Source organism: Danio rerio, chromosome 6 (assembly GCF_052040795.2).
Source record: "Danio rerio strain M-AB ecotype USA chromosome 6, GRCz13ab, whole genome shotgun sequence".
NCBI classification, from domain to species: domain Eukaryota; kingdom Metazoa; phylum Chordata; class Actinopteri; order Cypriniformes; family Danionidae; genus Danio; species Danio rerio.
The window spans coordinates 31,778,681-31,798,449 of record NC_141026.1 but is presented as its reverse complement, the minus strand read 5'-3'; the positions used below and the strand labels follow the sequence as shown (position 1 = coordinate 31,798,449).

Sequence of the window (19,769 nt, the reverse complement as noted above, 5' to 3'; positions counted from 1 at the left end):
GGGAGGTCCGCGGGCCCGTGGGCGACGGATTATCTCTCGCTGAAACCCTAGGATCTGCCCGAGTGCCCGCTGCAGAGCAGGGGACAACTGGGGTGGTTTGCCCTTTTGCAAAGGCTAGCCGCGATCTTTACTGCGCAACAGTCATGGCATCGCAATGATGACATGAACTGCCCGCAAGCAGCGCATTAACATGCTGGACCCCCCAGGCATGCAACGCAGTGCCCGTGCCCATCATCCGAGGACAGGAAACCACCGCGTCCAGAAACGCACAGTCGGAGCGCCATCCTGAAAAGGACGTGCTGCACGACTGTGTTGCTATCTTTGTGAAGTTGCAACTTTATACGTACCGCTCTGGAAGACCGGACCTAAAGAACGCCAGGCAAGGGAGAAACCCAGCTCGACCGTCTGCCGCTGCGTGTACACACTCTGGACCGGAAGAATGCTCTCATTCGCTCGGAATTGCTGGATCACAGCAGGAGGAACCCTCATCGACTCGATCAGAAAGTCTCTGAAGCGAAAAGGAAGGCGGTTGCTCGCTCCAGGTGTGCTTATATGCTGGGATAATTGGCAATGAAGCACACCTGTGCAAGCTTACGCTGCCAATTCATTGCATTCATTGGCTAGTTCAATACTCTTTCAGACAAGCGGCTTCTGAACCGAAACCTCCCATACATGGATTTTCAAAATCAAATCCACTGTATAGCACTGAAGTTCCCCAATCGAAGGGGAACTGGAATGCCTGAAGATAAGTGAACAAAAAAAACTATTTGGCAGAAGCTTTTTTTGGTGAATATGCAAAGTTTTGCTCACAGAGCTAATCATTTTAACTTCATAAAAATGTTTTGATTTATTTTATGTAAAAGTGTTTTATGTAGTTGTAGTAATTTCAACATTTTCAAGTTGGAACTTTTACAGTGCAGTGAAATATTGGATGAAATGTCAGTAAGTCATCTCAACACATTGTTCTGTTTTCCAGCTTCTTATAAGCTTTTGAATTTGATTCATAATGAGGTTTTTGATATTTGCCCCAATGACATTCGGTTCTTTTATATCTAAATTCTCCTGAAACCATCATAAGTGCACAGATAAAGGCAATCATTGTGTAATATCTTCTTGACAGCTAATGGTGCCCCCTGACCTTGGTTCGAAGACCTTTAAAAGAGTCTTGACACGTTTTTGGTGTCCAGGTGGATCATTTTGAAATCATACAAGACAAAAGGATGTGGTGTTAACCTGGTTTCAGGTTTGTGCCAGATTTTAGAAAGTGTGCCACCGAGCCCTCAAGGCTTGGATCATGTATCCTCAGTGTTGGCATCTATGGTATATGCAGCAGTGACCCGCATTGACATTTAGCCACCTGGCAATGAAGTTCTCTGTTCGGCGAGCCAGAAGGGGAACAGGAAGGGGTACAAACTGTAAAATATGTCAGGAGCGTCTGTTCTTAATGTTCACGTAGTGTATAATGGAGGGTTCAACCATCTGAAAGTTTTATGCTTTAATCTCACCTAATCACAAAAGCTGACTACAATCCCTCTGAATATTGAATGAGTATGAATTTGTCTCAAACCTTCATCTTCGCAGCAGAGCGCAGTGTTCTGTGGAGCGGGTTCTTGCTAAAGTGTGTATATATACACTATATCAAACGCTCTTTGTTCTCTTGCAGAGGAACATGCAACATCAAAGATTATTTGACACAGGCCCCAGAGCTGTCGGAACTGCCTGCTGTCTTTTATTGCTGTGACCATGCAGGTAGATCAGTGCCTAGAGCAATAACCAAGTCTGGATGTGTATTGAATGCTTTTTTTCCTTCAAACTTTTGGATGATGTGCTAATTTTAAAGTGATAAAAACGTGCTAGTTCACAATTTATTTATAGTGCATAAATGACAATAACACATTTTTCTCAGGGTATAAAGGGATAAAGGACTCTTTCACATGTTAATTCCCTACTGTTATTGACAATCAGGCCCTTTTTACATCTGGTTTTGCTGTAAGAGGTGTTTCGTTTTTTGTTTTTTTTCAGTTGAATCATAAGCGGACAAGGCTAAATACTAGTGTAAACAGGGTCTGAAATATTTTAAGCTTGTCCACTCAAAATCGTATTTGATTGAATGTGTTTTGAATAATCACAAAACACCACCTGCTCTCTGCTTACTGACCTAATTTTTTAACATAATGGAACGAGTTGTTGAACCTCACAGCCACCAAGATTTTTTTTGTGTTCAAAAGACATCTAATAGATGTCCAAACACTTTGGGGCTTAAACAAAGCTAAATTTAGACTGTCCGTGAAACTCTAATGGTCATTAGGTAATAGATTTTTGGATAACTATTAGATTATCTTGTAAGCACAAAACACTTGCTGGGAACACTCTTAAACATTTTATTGCACTTTTGCAGTAACTTACTGAAACACTGTAACCAACAAGTTACCGCAACTGCCCCCTTACAGGAACTTGCCTGTAAATGTGTTTTAGGCGGTAGCAGCACCGCAAATTAACCTTACAATAAAATAGCCTTTCCGCAACTTTTTTTTAGAGTAAAATGCCTTTTAGCACATTTTAATTTTACAGTATGACAATTTTTACAGTATTTTTACTGTAATATATTTACATTTTACACTAGCAGTACAAATCCTTTGTTTTTGTATTTAATATTAAATATAATAAATTCCAGCCGCACAGTATGTAGCACGTTCGCCTCACAGCAAGAAGGTTGCTGGTTCGAGCCTCGGCTGGGTCAGTTGGTGTTTCTGTGTGGAGTGCATGTTCTCCCCTTGTTGGTGTGGATTTCCTCCGGGTGCTCTGGTTTCCCCCAGTATTATAAGTTCAAAGAAATGCGGTACAGGTGAATTCGGTAGGCTAAATTGTCTGTGGTGTATGAATATGAATGAGTGTGTAAGGATGTTTCCCAGTAATGGGTTGCAGCTGGAAGAGCATTCGCTGTGAAAAAAACATATGCTGGTTAAGTTGGTGATTCATTTTGATGTGGTGAACCCAGATTAATAAAGGGACTAAGCTAAAAAGAAAATGAATGAATGAGAAACAAATGAATAAACTTTTAAAAAGCCCCTCAAGATGAAGGTACTGGTTTTTATTTTTATGTAGAAAATAATCATTTTTGTAACTTTTTGATTCTTTTTCATTTGAAAGATATTTGCGTATTGTTGTACATCCTGTGTGTATTAAGCGATGTGCCTGCTTTTATGGCGCAAAACTAATGTGCTCTGCACTAGACTTTAGACCTGCTTTCAGCTGGTCAATTGCGCAGTCTATTTCAGTTCCTCAAAATAGCAATGTGCCAACAATGCGCCTTAACACACCTCCTTTCTTGACCGGAACACCCATGAGTCCACACAGTGGCGCAAATGGATTTACTATTTAAACAACATAACGCAAAACAGGAAAATTAGAATTGCATTGGTCTGAAAATAGCAACAAATCACGCCAAACACGTCTTGCGCTTTATTGCGCCAGGTGTGTGATAGGGTCCAAAGAAAATAACTGACAAATGGCAAGGGTAGATTTGGAACAAGTCCACAATCATTGAAAATAGTATACTGCACAGTGCTAAGACCAGTAATATGTAATAGCAGTTTAGTGTACAATTTGGCATCAGCATCTTTGCTTAAGAAATAAGATGGAATAAAATATTAGTCCTTAAGAACAGGATATGGATAATCAGCACATGATCATTCTCAGTCTCAGTGCTGCATGTGGAACTGCAGAGGAACTTTAGAAATATAAAACACCTAAAGAATGTGTACTGGTGTTCACTAAGGGGGTAAAACAAGACTCTTCCAGTTTAAGACAAACAACATACAAATAAGCCTTATAGTGGCAATTCCTACAATACTTCATAGGCTGTTTCAAATGCCAGTGGCTGATCTGCATGTGCACTGTACAGTTAATGAAGAGATGTCAAAGGGGCACAATACAGTAAATGAGACACAAATATTTAACAATACTCCAGTCTATACTGCAGCAGCAGAATGTATATGAAGAGTTTATTTGCAAGAGATAACTCAATTTTTACATATTATGTTTGTTGTGTATAGAAGAGTACACTGTCATAAACATGATTTATAAAAACGACTAAAAGTTTTTTGAGGTTTGAGTAGTTTTCAGACATCATGTTTTTACATTATGTATTAAAGATTTAAATTGCAAAAAAAAATCTACATTCATTAAACAAACAAAAAAAAACCTCTTCATACATCACCCTTTAAAATATAAGACTATAAGACTATATAAGATTGTTGCAGTTTCACTGGCTAGGCAATGGATGGAAACACAATGAAGAGATATAGTACTAAATTCCAACTCCTTATCTGCATTACATGGTTTTTACAGTGATTAAAGAAGTCATCTTTAAGACAGAACTTTCTGTATGAAATTTGCACAAAAATTATGGTAAAATGAAAGATAAATTCAGTGTAATGGTAAAGGGATTGATCAAATATGCCTATTGGTAGAAGGTGGGCAAAGAAATGTCATGCTCCCTTGTACAATAATTTGTAGTATTATCAAAATACAGCATTTTAATATTTTGTGACTGCTGTATTTTGTAGTTTATTTTAATAAATGTAAACTGAAGTATTTTGTATTTTATTTTAAAATATATTTCAATGTATTTTTGCCCATCCCTGAAAGTAATATTCAACTCGTTTAGTTTTGTCTTCATTCATTTTTTTTTTAGTGATGACATAAAACTCGAGTCTTCAAACACATGATTTTTTTACAACACATTTTTAAACAATAGTTTAACTAATTAATTTCTAATAACTACTATTTGTAATCAGAGTAAAGTGTCATTTAAAGACTTGACTAGGTTATGTTAACTAGGAAAGTTAGAATAATTAGTCAAGTGATTGTATAACTGGTTTGTTGTGTAGACAATCAAAAAAATACAGTAAATATTTCTTGAGGAGGCTAATATTACTGTCCTTAAAATATTTATTTATTTATTTATTTATTTATTTATTTTTAAACAGCTTTTATTGAAGACAAATGGAAAAGAAATAAGAAATATTATGTCTCCAGAAGATTTATTTTTGTTTTATAAGAAATACTGTGAAAATTTTCTTGGTTTCAAGAGTTCACACTTAGATATTGCTTGACAGCTGTAAGCAGGTTTGGCATGCTGTCCCGGGAGAGAACCCTGAGCTCGGAGATAGTTGAGCCCAGGGCTCCCGCCAGATCCATAGAGCATGTGAGGGGAGTACGAGATCAGGTGGTTCTCGAGAGCTCCCCTTTTTGTAAAGGAGAAAAGGAGGAGAAGGGGTTGGATGGGGGGTTTCTTCGGAAAACGTAGATAAGGGAGTAATGTCTAGCTAGGCTACTTATAGTGGGTTAGGATAGATCTGATTGGCTAACTAATGAGTGTAGATAGGTGGCCAGCTGCTGTCAATTATATCACGTGCTCCTCTTGAAATTAGTGTAAAAACTTCACTTCTTAAAGATCACTTTAAACATTACTTTAAACTAATTTTTTACTACTTATAACTACTTTAAATTAATGGGAGGGCAGAAAATTGACTTCAACTGTATCTGTTAAAGTTTACAAGTTCAAAAATGTGCCTTGATGTACTTGAATGTTAAGAATTTGTCATCCAAGTTATATAATTAGCGTGTTTATGAAGACTGCAGAGTGATGCATAAAAAAGACTGAACAATTGTTTAAGTAGTTTGTAATGTACAGTATGTTAAAGTATGCACCCTAAAAGTACAAGTAGCCCTTGCCCAGCCAGTTATTCTGGCCTAGAACCGCCACTGCTCTTGGTTCCTCTGTGGTGAAACAACCTTCATTAAATTCACTGATACCATCACAACTTTTTAAAAAAGTTACTTTTGCTTCTTTTTTCTCACATTTCCCCTAGTGTGTGTACTAACTTTTCACTTTGTGCACTTAACTTGAAACTTACTATAGGTCAGTGGATTCGCCCTTTCAGAAATGAAGTTTCTAGAGCAGGCCAAGAAGACACAATAGTGCAAGATTTTTATTTTCATTTTGTATCTTGTGTCCAGTACTGTCCTCCTCTCTGGACCTGCTGGATCTGAGTGAGCCTGGTGAGAGAAGACACAGCAAAGACAGAAAGAGCCCTCTTTCTTCTAAAAGCACACCGTATAGGAAGAAGCCAGATGAAACAGAGCTGATCCAAGTGGACATTGAACAGAGCATTCCCTGTTCCCGCACACCTGAAAAAATCTCATTGGACTCAGGTATTATAAGTTTCAGAGAATTATTTTATTAAAACTGTAGGTTCTGTAATAGACAGTACTTTACAGAGAGAAGAAAATTACAGGACATATGTTTATGTTGTTGCTCTTTTTAAAATGTGCGTGATGCAGATGCCACAAACATAGGTTGCATTTTATTTGGGCTATATTATGATAGTATATCTCTGTCTGAGGACATGGTCTCATTTTGTTTACAGCAGCAGTTCCATCTTCATTGGACAAATGGGAAGAGCTCAACCCACACCCAGAGCGAACTGGTAGCAGAAAGTGGAAACTTGAGAGAAGACGTTCATCAAAGAATTCTGGTGAATTTGTGTGGTAAGTTTTTGCACTAGAAAACAAAGTTTAATATAATTTGGACGATTTTTAGACAATGGAGATCAAATACAGAGAACGACCTATGATGTCCTATATGTTGAGGTCTCTGCTTAGCCCTATTTGAAGAAATTGTTTGACCCTAAAATTTATTTTATTTTTTCTGGTAATGACTGATTAGTTTTCCCAGAGATGGGTTACAGCTGGAAGGGCATCTGCCGCGTAAAACATGTGCTGGATAAGTTGGTGGTTCATTCTGCTGTGGCGATCCCGGATTAATAAAGGGACTAAGCTGAAAAGAAAATGAATGAATGAATGACTGATTAGTAGGTAAAAATATGGCAAAAATTAAACGAGTTCATTGATTCATTCATTTTGTTGTCGGCTTAGTCCCTTTATTAATCCAGGGTCACCACAGCAGAATGAACTGCCAACTTATCCAGCAATTTTTTACGCAGCGGATGCCCTTCCACCCGCAACCCATCTCTGGGAAACATCCACACATACACACACACACTCATACACTACAGACAATTTAGCCTACCCGATTCAGCCTTATCCGCATGCCTTTGGACTGTGGGGGAAACCGGAGTACCCAGAGGAAACCCACGCGAACGCAGTTAGAACATGCAAACTCCACACAGAAACGTCAACTGAGTCAAGAATCGAACCAGCGACCCAGCGACCTTCTTGCTGTGAGACGAACATGCTACCCACTGCGCCACTGCGTCGCCTATTAAACGAGTTTAGCAGCAATAATCAGCTAAAAATCCTAGTTTTGTTCAATTTAGTGGCATTTTTTGCTTTTCATATGCCTGACATTGTGAAAATACTCAGAAATTTTAGTTTTAATCTTTCTTCTTGCTACAGTCATTGCTGTTGTTTATTTTTAACCACTGAGTTTAAAACAAAATAAAAGGTTTTTGAAGTGCTTTGCTCATTATTATTATTATTATTGTTGTTGTTGTTGTTGTTGTTGTAGTTATTTAAAACACTGCATGATAGAGTTTGATGAATTGACCTCTAATTCTGAAGTTAACACCTATTTTGAACATTAATTTCTTCTAACATGATTCTAGGTCTATGGATTGCAAGCCACAGCTAGACACTAGCCACAGGAACTCCCTGGAGGTAAACAATAAAGTAGAGGCAGAAGCCGGGCCAGTAACCCAAGTAAGTGCAACACCAAGCAACACTTTTTATAAGACATAATCATCTGTACACGTGCCAGTGACTTTCACATGTTATTTCCCACATGTCCCATTGTTTGTAGTGCCACCAAACCTATACGTCTGTTTACAAGTGTGAATGACAACACATTGTGGAAGAGTCTGTGCTAACATCTAGAATTCTTCATTTTCAGCTCAACAGGCAATATGTTAGTGGAAGACATGTAAGCCTTTCTGTGCACTCTTTGTATGAATCGCTGAATGGTCTATGCATTTGCACCATGGAAACAGCATCACCACCAAATTCAATGCAAAAAAACGGCTAAACTATTCTGGCACTATTTGAGCTACATTCAGCTAATGAACTGAGGTTGCATCCTCAGGGAAGGTTACAGTGTACAAGGATTTATAAATTTGTTGTGGTGCTACAAGGTACAAATGTTACACGCTTCTTGCCTCATTGAAGCATGCAGGTCTGCTGTATTGCCATCTATCATGATTAGATCATTTAGCAAATTAATTATTGACTAGCCACTGGCCAATATCACCACTGGAGGTTGTACAATAAATCCCAAGGCTGCTATTGAAAAAATTATATAACATGAAATTAGACCAAATATATTGTGTTAAGCAATGGATGCCTTCTCTAGTGCATTTGATTTGTGTGACTGGCTTGTAGATTGGTGTAAATACACAAAAACGTATAATTCCACTGTACTGTTGAAAAGTTTGGGTCAGTAAAATGTAAGTGTTTACTTGTCTTTTTGTTTGTTTTGTTTGTTTGTTTGTATAATTTCTCCCATGCTCACAAAATTTCCCTTTATTTGATCAAATTATTAGAGTAATTATTAGAGTAAAAAAGGTCATTTTATAAAATTATTTGACAAATCTAAAACTACCACCTTAGCCTACCACCTAAGTTGGTGGTTCATTCCGCTGTGGTGACCCCTCATATAGTCATATGAAAATGAAAATGTCATTTATTCATGTGATTGCTAAGCTGAATTTTCAGTTGCTGGTTTTTCATTGTCAGTGTCACATGATCAGTAATTATATTTATATACATTTTATATTGATTATATTGATTTTAATAGTATACTTATATATAGTATACTTATATACTTATAGTATACTTTAATAGTATACTGTATATGATCAGTAATTCTCATATGCAGATTTGGATGTTTCAAGAAGTATTTTTTACTGCAAGCATGCATGTACTGCTTTATTTATTTATTTATCTTGATTGAATAAATTATAATTATACATGTTTGTTTAACAACAGAACTAGGGATGTCCAGAGCTGTTCACATGAATGGAAATTGGCCCCGATCTCGTGGTTTTAGTCTTGATTGGAATTTGACGTTACCTCTCGATCAGAACTCAAATATATATGTATACAGTATATACATATATTCTCTTTTTTTAACCTATCTATAGTTATGCGGTAAAAAGCACCTTGAAGTGGAAAATACAAGTATGTCTACAGTCTGGAGGTATTATAAAGTTGATGACGACAACACTGCCATAGCAAACTGTGAGATATGTAAACTTAGGATTGCCTGCCGGGTATTCTAAGTTGAGGTGCTATTTGTTTATATATAAGTCTCTTTTTATTTACTGTTGCACTAAAGTCCAAAAATGAAGTATTTATGTTATTTATTGCTTGATTGTTCAAGCTATCTTACAGAAGGGCTTTGTTTGGTAACAGAGTTGTAAAATTTTAAAAAGGGTGAATTAAATAGAAAATAAGGAACAGCTTGGATTGTTTTTTTGTTGTTGTTTTTTTTTTTTTTTGCTTTTATTCATTCTTTTTTTCATGTATTATAAAAGTATCAGATCGGGATTTGGTATCGGTAGATACTCAAAATCAAATGCTTTGGACTCGAGGGCAAAAAAAAAGATCGGGACATCCCTAGACAGAACTTTGCACCATTGAACCTTAATCCCTGCATGATGTACAGTAAGAAGTTAAGATAAAGCTGTCATGGATTTGTCGAGACTAGTCATGATAGAGCAATCAGTACATGTGAGCTGCATGGTTCTAAAAACATCGAGCTCAGACTATCTTTGGCCCATGAGGTGCAGTGGAAATGAAATGTGTAATGTTAAAGGCAATTGTTGCACTGACATAGGGCCTAACAGGCCACATTTAATGTAATTATACAGAGCTGCACCAGCACAATGAAGCACGACCAATTGTCCTTTTTGAGGCCCCCATTATAACCTCCTGTATGAAATCCATTTAACTTGGTAACCTTGGTAATTGATTAATCTCCAATGAGGCAGGTGGCAAATACTTCATCCTATTCCTTTGATTCAGCCTGCCTGGAAGGCTTTGTTATGCCGAGAATTGAATTGGCGGAAATGGAAGTTTTTCAGTGATAGCTCAGCACTTGACATTTAGACTGACCTAAGAACAAGACACAACGCTACATACAGAGGGTGAATTTTTAAAGGGTAACTCTATGATTATGTTATTCATTAAAATGACAAGCAACTTTAAAGATTAAGGGACACCGAAAACATAACACTATTATTAATGAAAATTCAACACAGAAAGCAGCCATTTTAATTTAGCATGATTAATTTGATTCAATGCAATTAAAAAGTAGCATAATTAATTATGCCATCTGGTATATACAGTTGAAGTCAGAATTATTAGAACCCCCAGAATTATAAGACTCCCTGTTTATTTATTCGTCAATTTTTATTTATTATTTATTAAATAAATATTGGGGCGAAGCAGTGGCGCAGTAGGTAGTGCTGTCACCTCAAAGCAAGAAGGTCGCTGGGTCGCTGGTTCGAGCCTAGGCTCAGTTGGCGTTTCTGTGTGGAGTTTGCATGTTCTCCCTGCGTTCACGTGGGTTTCCTCCAGGTGCTCCGGTTTCCCCCACAGTCCAAAGACATGCGGTACAGGTGAATTGAGTAGGCTAAATTGTCTGTAGTCTATGAGTGTGTGTGTGTGTGTGTGTGTGTGAATGTGTGTGTGGATGTTTCCCTGAGATGGGTTGCGGCTGGAAGGGCATCCGCTGTGTAAAAAACTTGCTGGATAAATTGGCGGTTCATTCCGCTGTGGTAACCTCGGATTAATAAAGGGACTAAGCCAACAAGAAAATGAATGAATGAATAAATAAATATTTATTTATTTGTTTATTTATTTATCTGTCAATCACTGGAAGAATTTGAAACTGCTAGATGGAAGATATATTGGTCAATGAATAATGAATTAACAATGAATGACTTTATTTTGATTAACTAACAGTAAAAATATAAATAAATACTATAATAATTGTATTGTTCATTGCTTGTTCATATTTATAAATAAGTAAATAGTTGAAATATCATTAACTAATGGTTCCTAATTGTAAAGCCTTACCAATAAAGTTTGTCATATCATGTAATTAATTTATTTAAAGAAACCCTTCACTTTTGGAAATAGTCTCATTTTACAAGTCACCAGCTAGGTAAGAAAGCTCTGTTGTCCCTGCGTCAGCCATAATCCTGCAGCAAAATCCCTTGATTATTACGTCAGAATGAGAGTATGAAAATGAGACCTAGAAAATAGCAACTTATCATCTTCTGTTGGTCTTAGTGGCTACATGATGTAACTACTGATAAGACAAGCTTTAAATAGTAAAATTATCAAATCTTTTGGAATATTTTGAGTGAGATACTAATGGTCTAATTCGATTCAACGATCTATGCGAAGCTAAGCTAAAAATGCTCCCGTCAAACCTGGAGATATGCTGTGTGGATTAAAAACTGTAAAACTCAATTGTTTAGCTCAATAGGACTTGTTAAATGAGCCATTTTTTTTTTTAAGTGGAGTGTTCTTTTAACAATTTTAATGGATTTCTAGTCCTTGCAGTAACCTAGTTAACAAAATATAACACAGTGTTTTAATCATGTTGTTAAGCTATCGGCAGAGGTATACAGGCTCCTGTTGTTTATGCCCATATGTCACCCTCTAAATTTGAAACATCTCCATATGAAGCATTTATGACAAACAAAACCGTTGAGGTCTTACTCTTGTATTTTATTTTGCAGTAAGCTTGATTTCTGTTGCTGTGTGCTTAATAAACACACACACACACACACAGCAGTGTAGTGGAAATGAATGGCTTTGCCGCATGTCAAGCATGTCTTCAGGTGTACAGTGTTGAAAATGGTGCAAATTTGACGATTTCTGCTGAGCAAAGGTCTCCTGCCATGCTATTTTCAGATTTGCATACTGAGAAAAATGTGTGAGGGCAGTGCACTGTGCATGACAAGCCAGTCCAGAGCCATTATGAGTGTGAGAACATTAAGTGTGGACAGCAGGACCTCAAAAGGGAGTGAACGTGAGAAAGAGAGAGAGAGAGAAAGAGAGAGAGAAAGAAAGAGAGAACGAAAGAAGACCTTGTGCTGTAATGATGGCATTTCTCCTTGCCTCTGGCATCAGAAGTTGGCAAGGGCAGGGCCTTTTCTCCTGTCAGAGTGACTGAGAGATGGCTGGACACGTTCTCTCTGACTGCTACTCTGTTTGCGTGTGTTTGACAGGGCCGATTGAGCAAAGAGCAGAGGTGGGGCAGCACACTGCTGTCCAGAAACCAGTCTCTGGAGGAGGAGTTTGAGAGAGCGAAGGCAGCAGTGGAGGTAAGAGAAGTGTCCTACACTGTTTTTATATTGACAATCATGAAAAACAGTCCCTCATAATCAGTGCTGGATAAAGTGCACAAATCTAAAGCGTATAGATAGCCCAATAAAATGACTCTTTCACTAAATTTAAATGCACTTACTGTAAACATTAAAAGTAAAAAGAACTTCTTTTAAAGCAAATTTAATTTACAAACTATTAGTAAATTTACAATAGTAAATGTGATTTTAGTCCCAAATGACTTGAAATTTAAATGAAGATAATTTGTGAAATGTCTCTGAAAAAACTATGAAGAGAAAAGCCTAGTATATGATTGAACACTATGCTAGTTACAGATTTTGACATCATGTTTAATTTGCAACACAGGCTCATTCTAAAAATATAGCCCTATATACGTTTCTGGAAACCGCAAATTATGTAGCTGCAGCTACATATGGCTGCATTTCGTCTTTAAAACAAAAGCTACGGGGCGGTATGATGCAGTTCCTGTTTGCACTTGCCAGCTGACTGCTTACCTGCATGTGGACAGCTTTTCTGCTGTTGCCAGTTTATCTGGTGGCTTGACGCGTACGGCGGTTGACTTGAGATGCAGTGCAGAGTTCAAGTCCAGTGGAGAACGGTTCCAGAAAGTAGGTAAGCCAAAAACAAAAGTTAAAAAAGTAAAATACACATGTAAATAACAGGGTGAGAATGTGGTAAAATCTAAAAACGTAATAATCACAATGGGCTTTTCTTTTTCTGGATTGCTTTTCAAAACAATCACAAACACTGCGGTTGGGTTTAGCCCCTTCAGACCTGAATTATGTTCCAAATTTCAGAAAAATGGGATGTCATGTGATGTCCATTGTAATGAACGCAGGGTCTGAAGGGGTTAAGGAAGGGGGTGGTGGGTCAATCCAGCCTGATCTCATGAGAAAATGTAAGTATTTTACGTTTTGCCAGTTTAGTGGCTAATTCGTACGAATTCGTACGAGTTCAGTCGTACGAAATAATACGATTTTAAAAAGGAGGCGTGGCACCTGGCCCACCCCTAACCCCAACCGTCATTGGGGGATGAGCAAATCGTACTAAATTGTACAAATTAGATCATACGAATTCATACGAATTAGCCACTAAATGAAAAAGTTACGAATTGCCGTGAGATTGTGTTGGTCAATCAGTGCTTTTTAAAACACTATTGGTAGGGTTTAGGGGAGGGCGTGTTGGTTCAGTTGGTGCTTTTTAAAATACTATTGGTTGGGTTTAGGGAAAGGGGGTTATCGGTCAGGTTGTCAGTTAGTCATGTAGTCAGTCGACAGCAGCTTCTTGTAGACTTACATGAGAACAGCTCGCGAATGGCACTCGCGAGAAAAAATTGAGATATGAAAAAGCGTACATAGCGGTCTCCGATGAAAAAAACGTAGCTCCTGAGACATATTTTGTTCTCTCCAGAAATGTATATAAGGGTACATAATCGAAATGAGCCTAGGTTGCTTGTTTTGGTTTGTTTAGATGTGTTGCATTTATGTTTTTATCTCAACCCAAATAGAGAACATTTTAATTCCATCATTTTAGCTTGTTTGGTGTGTAACAAGGTTTAAACCACAGTTTCACAATCATTCAAATGAACTACATAAAACAGACCAGTTGTAGAGTAATTTAACCAAAAGTGCCAAATGTAAACTTTCATGGATTTATTATTATTTAGAAATATCATTATTGAGGGAAATCGTTTTAATGTTGAAAAAAATCGTCTTGAAGTTACGTAAAGGTGTGCCTTCTGCTGCTGCTAAAACATAAATAAATTAATAAAAATTAATAAGACCTCGCCTTTGGAAGAGTTGGAAACCACCTGCTGTCACAAGTACAATGTGATGCTAATTAGCCTTACTCAATAATTGATTGATTATAATGTCATCGCCATCACTCAGGGAATAAGTTGGACCATATAATAACTTTCCATTGCTCAATGAGAGGAAGAAATAGGCCAGTCGTGCAGCATCAGGTGGCAGAGTAGAGTGTATTGTGCTTACAGAAACTAGATATGGGCTGATTCAGCTGGAGACCCTGCTATCCAACATCAGTTCCTCTGCTTCAGTGATCACAACCGCTGATGCATTGGAAGAAATTACTCTATGGCCTGTCACTCAGAAAAAAATAAATGGTGAAAAAACGGATAGTAATATTTTGGTTTTAATATTTTCAGTAGTACTGCTCAGATAAAAGAGTTGTTTTTTTATTCTAGACTGACAATATTATATTATATTATATTATATTATATTATATTATATTATATTATATTATATTATATTATATTATATTATATTATATTATATTATATTATATTATCATTAACCATAGGTATATTATAATCATATTGTTCAAACGGTATTACAAAAAGGTAACTTAATCAAAAATAAAAATAAAAAACTTACAAATATATAAAATATGTTTTAGTATATACTTTGCAGTGCTGACTGCACAAAAATTTACAAAAACGAAGTAATATCTTCAATACTTCGAAGACACTGGAAATATTACTGTACCTGTCTATTACCTGACTTTCTGCTGAAAGAAAGTAAAAAACTATGCCTAAAACTAAAAAATAAGCTTTGTGACACTGAAATAAAAATATTTGACAGAGTATCTTGACACTTAGGGCCTACTCACACTATGCCATCCGTACCATGCCCAGGCCCGTTTCCGGGATCGTTTGAGAAGTGTGAGTGCGCTGAATCGGGCTCAAGCACGGTTCACTTGGCCGGCCCTAGCCCGGTTGGAAGAGGTGTGCCTGGGCCCGGTTCACTTGGGCTTTGGCGCGGTACGCTTGTGTGTGAGTGCAAAACGCACCAAAGCCCGAAACTGAAAGCGAGACGTGACTTTTAAGGCACTGTTTCATATGGATTTATTAATAATTCTTACTGTTCAGTGAACGCAAACTGCCGTAGTTTATTAAAGACGCAAAACCTTCACTGCACGACAGCTGCGCGCCTTCAGCAGACCTCCTCATTCCTGCAGCATGAGGGCTTTATGATTGTTTATGAGCGCCAAAAGTGGTGGATCTGTTCGGCGAAATGTCTGACTGCATGTCCCCGCATTCCTAAGTACTGTTTGGCGAATTATTTGACGGCATATCAAATGACTGAAACGATATAACTAGAGAAATCTCCACTGTGCTGCTGAGTGAGAGAGCGCTTCTCACTGAACAGCGCAGCAGCGATGACGTAAGCGTGCCGAAGCCCGTTTGTGGTGTGAGCGCGGGCCGTCGGGGGAGACGGGAGGGGGGACAAGCGTGCTTTGGCCCGGTTCGAGGCAACTGTACCTAGTGTGAGTACGGCCTTCATGACATTTTAATGATAAATACAATTTGTACCACTGTAGTTGAATAAAATTGCACAAGAAAAATATTGTTGGCGCTGTAATAAAATGTATTTATACTGTTGTAGAATTATAGTATACAATACATTTTTCCACTTTTAATGGGAAATTTTAATGGCAAATTTCAACACAAATAATAAAATAAACAAGTAAATAACAGGCTGAAAATGTGGTAATGTGGTAAAATTTGAAAATCTGATGAGGGCTTTTCTTTTCTTCAAATGGTTTTGAAAATTGTTAATCGGGTTTAGGGAAGTGGGTGTATCAGTAAATCGGTGCTTTTGAAAACACTATTGGTTGGATTTAGGGTGGGTCAATCAGTCAGTCAGTGAGTCAGTCAACAGTCAGTCGACAGCGGCCTCTGGTGAATTTACATGTGAACAGCAGGCACGAATGGCACTGGCAAGAAAAATTAGAGGTCTGAAAAAGCTTACACAACAACCTCTGCTGAATTTGCGAAAACAAAAAGCGGTACATTTTCAGAAGGAGTGTGAGTTAACTAATTCAGTTTGCTCTACTCCAAAAAAGTGATTGATTCATGAAAATTAATGACAATCATGTTTATGATAGATTTATGACAAATCATGTTGTCATGACAAAGACTTATAATTTATTTGTTCATGTAAAGTTGTCATACTAAAGACATCTCAAACAATGTCATCTTTACATTTAAAAGGACAACTGTGAATGACATTTATTGACAGTCATAAGCATGCATACAATCTCAAATGTCATATATCATGATTATAAAGTCTTCATGACAGGCTTATGCACATCACCTTCAAGTAAAGTGTTACTATTTATATTTTATTTGTATTTTTGGTCCTGGACACAAAGGAATAGTAACCAGAACATGAATAAAATATTTCCTCAAAGTGTGATAAGACTACTTAGTACAGTGTTACAAGTCCTCACTGCTTAATAGTTGATGTTCTGATGAGTGTCTGCTATTGCATTACATGTGTTGCAGAGGTAGAGTGCTAAGGGCAAAAACATGGACATCTGTAAGAACAGATGAATAATGGAGGAGAACGAGGAAGGGCACATCTTAAAGTGAAAGCAGTGCGTACAGTACAAAGAATTATGCAATGGAGAAATTTTATTGTGCAGAAAATCATTGGTTAGCCTTCAAGACATTGTTTTTATGTAAGATAATGTTCAGTTTGTAGAGAGTTGAGAGAACTTGAAGTACAGTGTGTAAGTAGTGATTCTCAGGGCTCCAATGGGAACAAATGGAGGATTGATCGATTGCACCATCCTTGAGTTACGATCATTATGAGAACACACTGAGAGCTGTCCTTCTGCCTCCAGTCCCCCTATAAGAACCGGCATATATTTAATATGATTATTAGCTGAGCGGAGTCCTGAATTATCCAGAAAGATACTCTCTGGGACATTGAGACCGGTTTCCAATCATCTCATTTGTTGATGCTCTGAATGAAGAAATATCTTGGAGCCTAAAAATGAATTGAAATGAGGAAGAGTCAGGCCGGGCTGCTTACTGAGCGGTGAATAAAGATGCGAGATAGATGGGAAATGCATTTTACGCCCCGCAGTCTTAGGGGAGGACGCTGAGATGCAGGAAACAGAATACAACTGAAATTATGCTGCTCTATTTAGAAACAGGCAGACAGTGAGAGGTGAACGCGGGCTTGCTGGCTGACTCTCTGCTGGTCAGGGCCAAATATAACACAAAGGTGTGTTAAATGTAAGAATTTATGCTGAAAATAACAGTGCATTTCTGGATTCATGAATATAAAGGCGTATAAATACAATGTGCCTCCAAGGAACCCTTTTGAGAATTGGCATTTTGGAACAATAATAGGATTAATTTCACTGTGGCAAAAAAAAAAATGTTTTTTTTCTGTAGCACATGTCCAGTGCTTAAATGTGTCTTATTATCCTTTTCAGAAGATGGAGAAGATGTTTCAGTTGATGCAAAATGACAGGGATCGGTTTTAACAGCAGGACTTGACAGCTTGTCAATTTGGATTTTGATATGCTCAACAAACCAAACTCTTAGACCCCCGAAAAATGTGTGTTTTTGGAAAAAAAGAAGGAAATTACAGCTGCAGGAGCAATACACTCATCCAGTTTTAGGATCATTTCTGGTTGCAATTTACAATAAGGTTACAATATTTACTAATGCATTGCTTGGTACCACTAGTTGCTCTGTGAATTAACAAGAACCAACAAGGAACAACTTTATTTTCATTAACAAAGGTAAATGAAGATGACATTAACTAATAGAAGTGTAAAGAGTAAACATTTTTAAATAATAGAATTTTTAGCTTTTATTATACATTGTTTATATCAAAGGTTGCTTCTATATATATTATTTAATTGGTTAAAAACACATTGAAAATTTGTATTTTTGTATTTTTAACTAGCATTAACACAGATAAATACAATATAGGCTCATTCTGAAAATGTAGCCTTTTATACATTTCTGGAGATCGTGAATTATGGAGCCAGTAGTACGTATGGCTGCATTTCTTTTTTTTTTAATGAACGCTATTGTGTGGTGTGACGTCCCTTTTCACATTTACCAGCTGACCACTTACCTCAGTATGGACAGCTTTCTGGCTGTTACCAGAGAGGAGTCGACCACAATGATGGGGTTTGAGTCTGGTTAAGAACAGTTACAGAAAGCGGGTAAGACAAAAACAGAAGCTATAAAATAAAATAACCAAGTAAATAATGGTGAGAATGTGGTAAAACGTGGTAAAAATCAGACGAGAGCTTTTCTTTTTCTGAAATGCTTTTTAAATTTGTCGGTTGTGTTTAGGGAAGTGGGTGGGTCAATCTGTGCTTTTTAAAATACTATTGGTTGGGTTCAGGGTAGAAGGAGGGTGGGTCAGTCGATAGGTCAGTCAGTCTGTTTAGTCAGTCAAACAGTCAGTCGACAGCGGCCTCTGATGGATTTACGAGAGAACAGCAGGAATGAATGGCACTCGCGAGAGACAATTGAGATTTCAGAAAGCGTAGACAGTGGCCTCTCGTGGATTAGCAAAAACAAAAAATGCAAAAAACCTAGCTCCTGAGACATATTTGACGGTCTCCAGAAATAGAGGTACATTTTCAGAATGTGTGTGATGTGTATGTGCGTGAATGATTGTGTATGGATTTTTGCGAGTGATGGGTTGCTGATGGAAGGGCATCTGCTGCGGGAAATTTGTTCTGGATAAGTTGGCGGTTCGTTCCACTGTGGCAGCCCAGATTAATAAAGCAACTAAGCTAAAAAGAAAAAGAATGAATAAAACTGTATTGTAATTAAAGCATAAGACATTTGCATATTAGTCAGTAATATTACTGAAATTCATATAAAAAGTAAATAAATATATATTTTTACACACACCTAAGTAAATAAATAGACTCAATTATGTACTAGAAATTTGGGTGAAATCTTAATTAATATTAATACCATTGTTTAATATTAGTTAAAGCATTTAAAAACTAATGGAGTCATTTTGTAAACGTATTTGTAAGAGTTAAAACTGTCATTAAGAATTGTTAAGGATACTGAGGATATGAATGTATTAAGTTATATAGATTAGAAGATGTTTAAAATAGTTTCCTGAATATGTTGTTGACTTTATAAATACAAAAAACTCCACAGGAAGTTCTTTTTCAAAAGTTAGTGTAAAAGCTGCATAGGAATTAGGACTTAACTGTGTGTATGACTGTCACACTTAAGCCTTTTAATTGTTTGTCACGTCTGTCTTTGTGGTTTTCTAATTCTAATCATGAGCTGACCCTTGGTCTCATTAGTTTGTAATTATGAGATGAATATATTCGCATGCTCTTCATTTAAAGAGTTAGCAGCTGAGAGGGGTTCAGATCGTTCTTCACGTCCACCACTTTGACTTTTTTCTATTAATGAAGTGATTTTTCCATTTTAACCTGTTAGATTGATTCCTAAATCAGCAATACAACGATGAAAATTATTTGCTTGAAATTATTTATGATTTTTTATGATTATAAGTTCTTAAATCGTTTTGGAGTTATAAAAATATATAATATATATAACAAAATATATAAATTCATTCATG

At 37.0% G+C, this 19,769-nt stretch overlaps 1 protein-coding gene across 23 annotated transcripts in view; it reads left to right on the top strand.

The window, feature by feature from the left end:
* Positions 1-19,769, top strand: part of pex5la (peroxisomal biogenesis factor 5-like a) — a 139,255-nt gene that overhangs the window by 86,346 nt on the left and 33,140 nt on the right. For 11 of the 23 annotated variants that reach the window (XR_015493752.1, XR_015493749.1, XR_015493751.1 and 8 more), the window contains 4 exons: positions 6,025-6,219; positions 6,435-6,555; positions 7,632-7,725; positions 12,264-12,359. Coding sequence is in view for 14 of the 23 variants with exons in the window: in XM_087257361.1 (XP_087113487.1) it covers positions 6,025-6,219; positions 6,435-6,555; positions 7,632-7,725; positions 12,264-12,359 (506 nt within the window). In the remaining 9 variants the exon portion in view is untranslated. Of the gene's footprint in view, positions 1-6,024; positions 6,220-6,434; positions 6,556-7,631; positions 7,726-7,915; positions 7,946-12,263; positions 12,360-19,769 lie in introns of all 23 variants that reach the window. The other 12 variants (XR_015493748.1, XM_087257360.1, XM_087257351.1 and 9 more) reach the window with 3 other exon arrangements.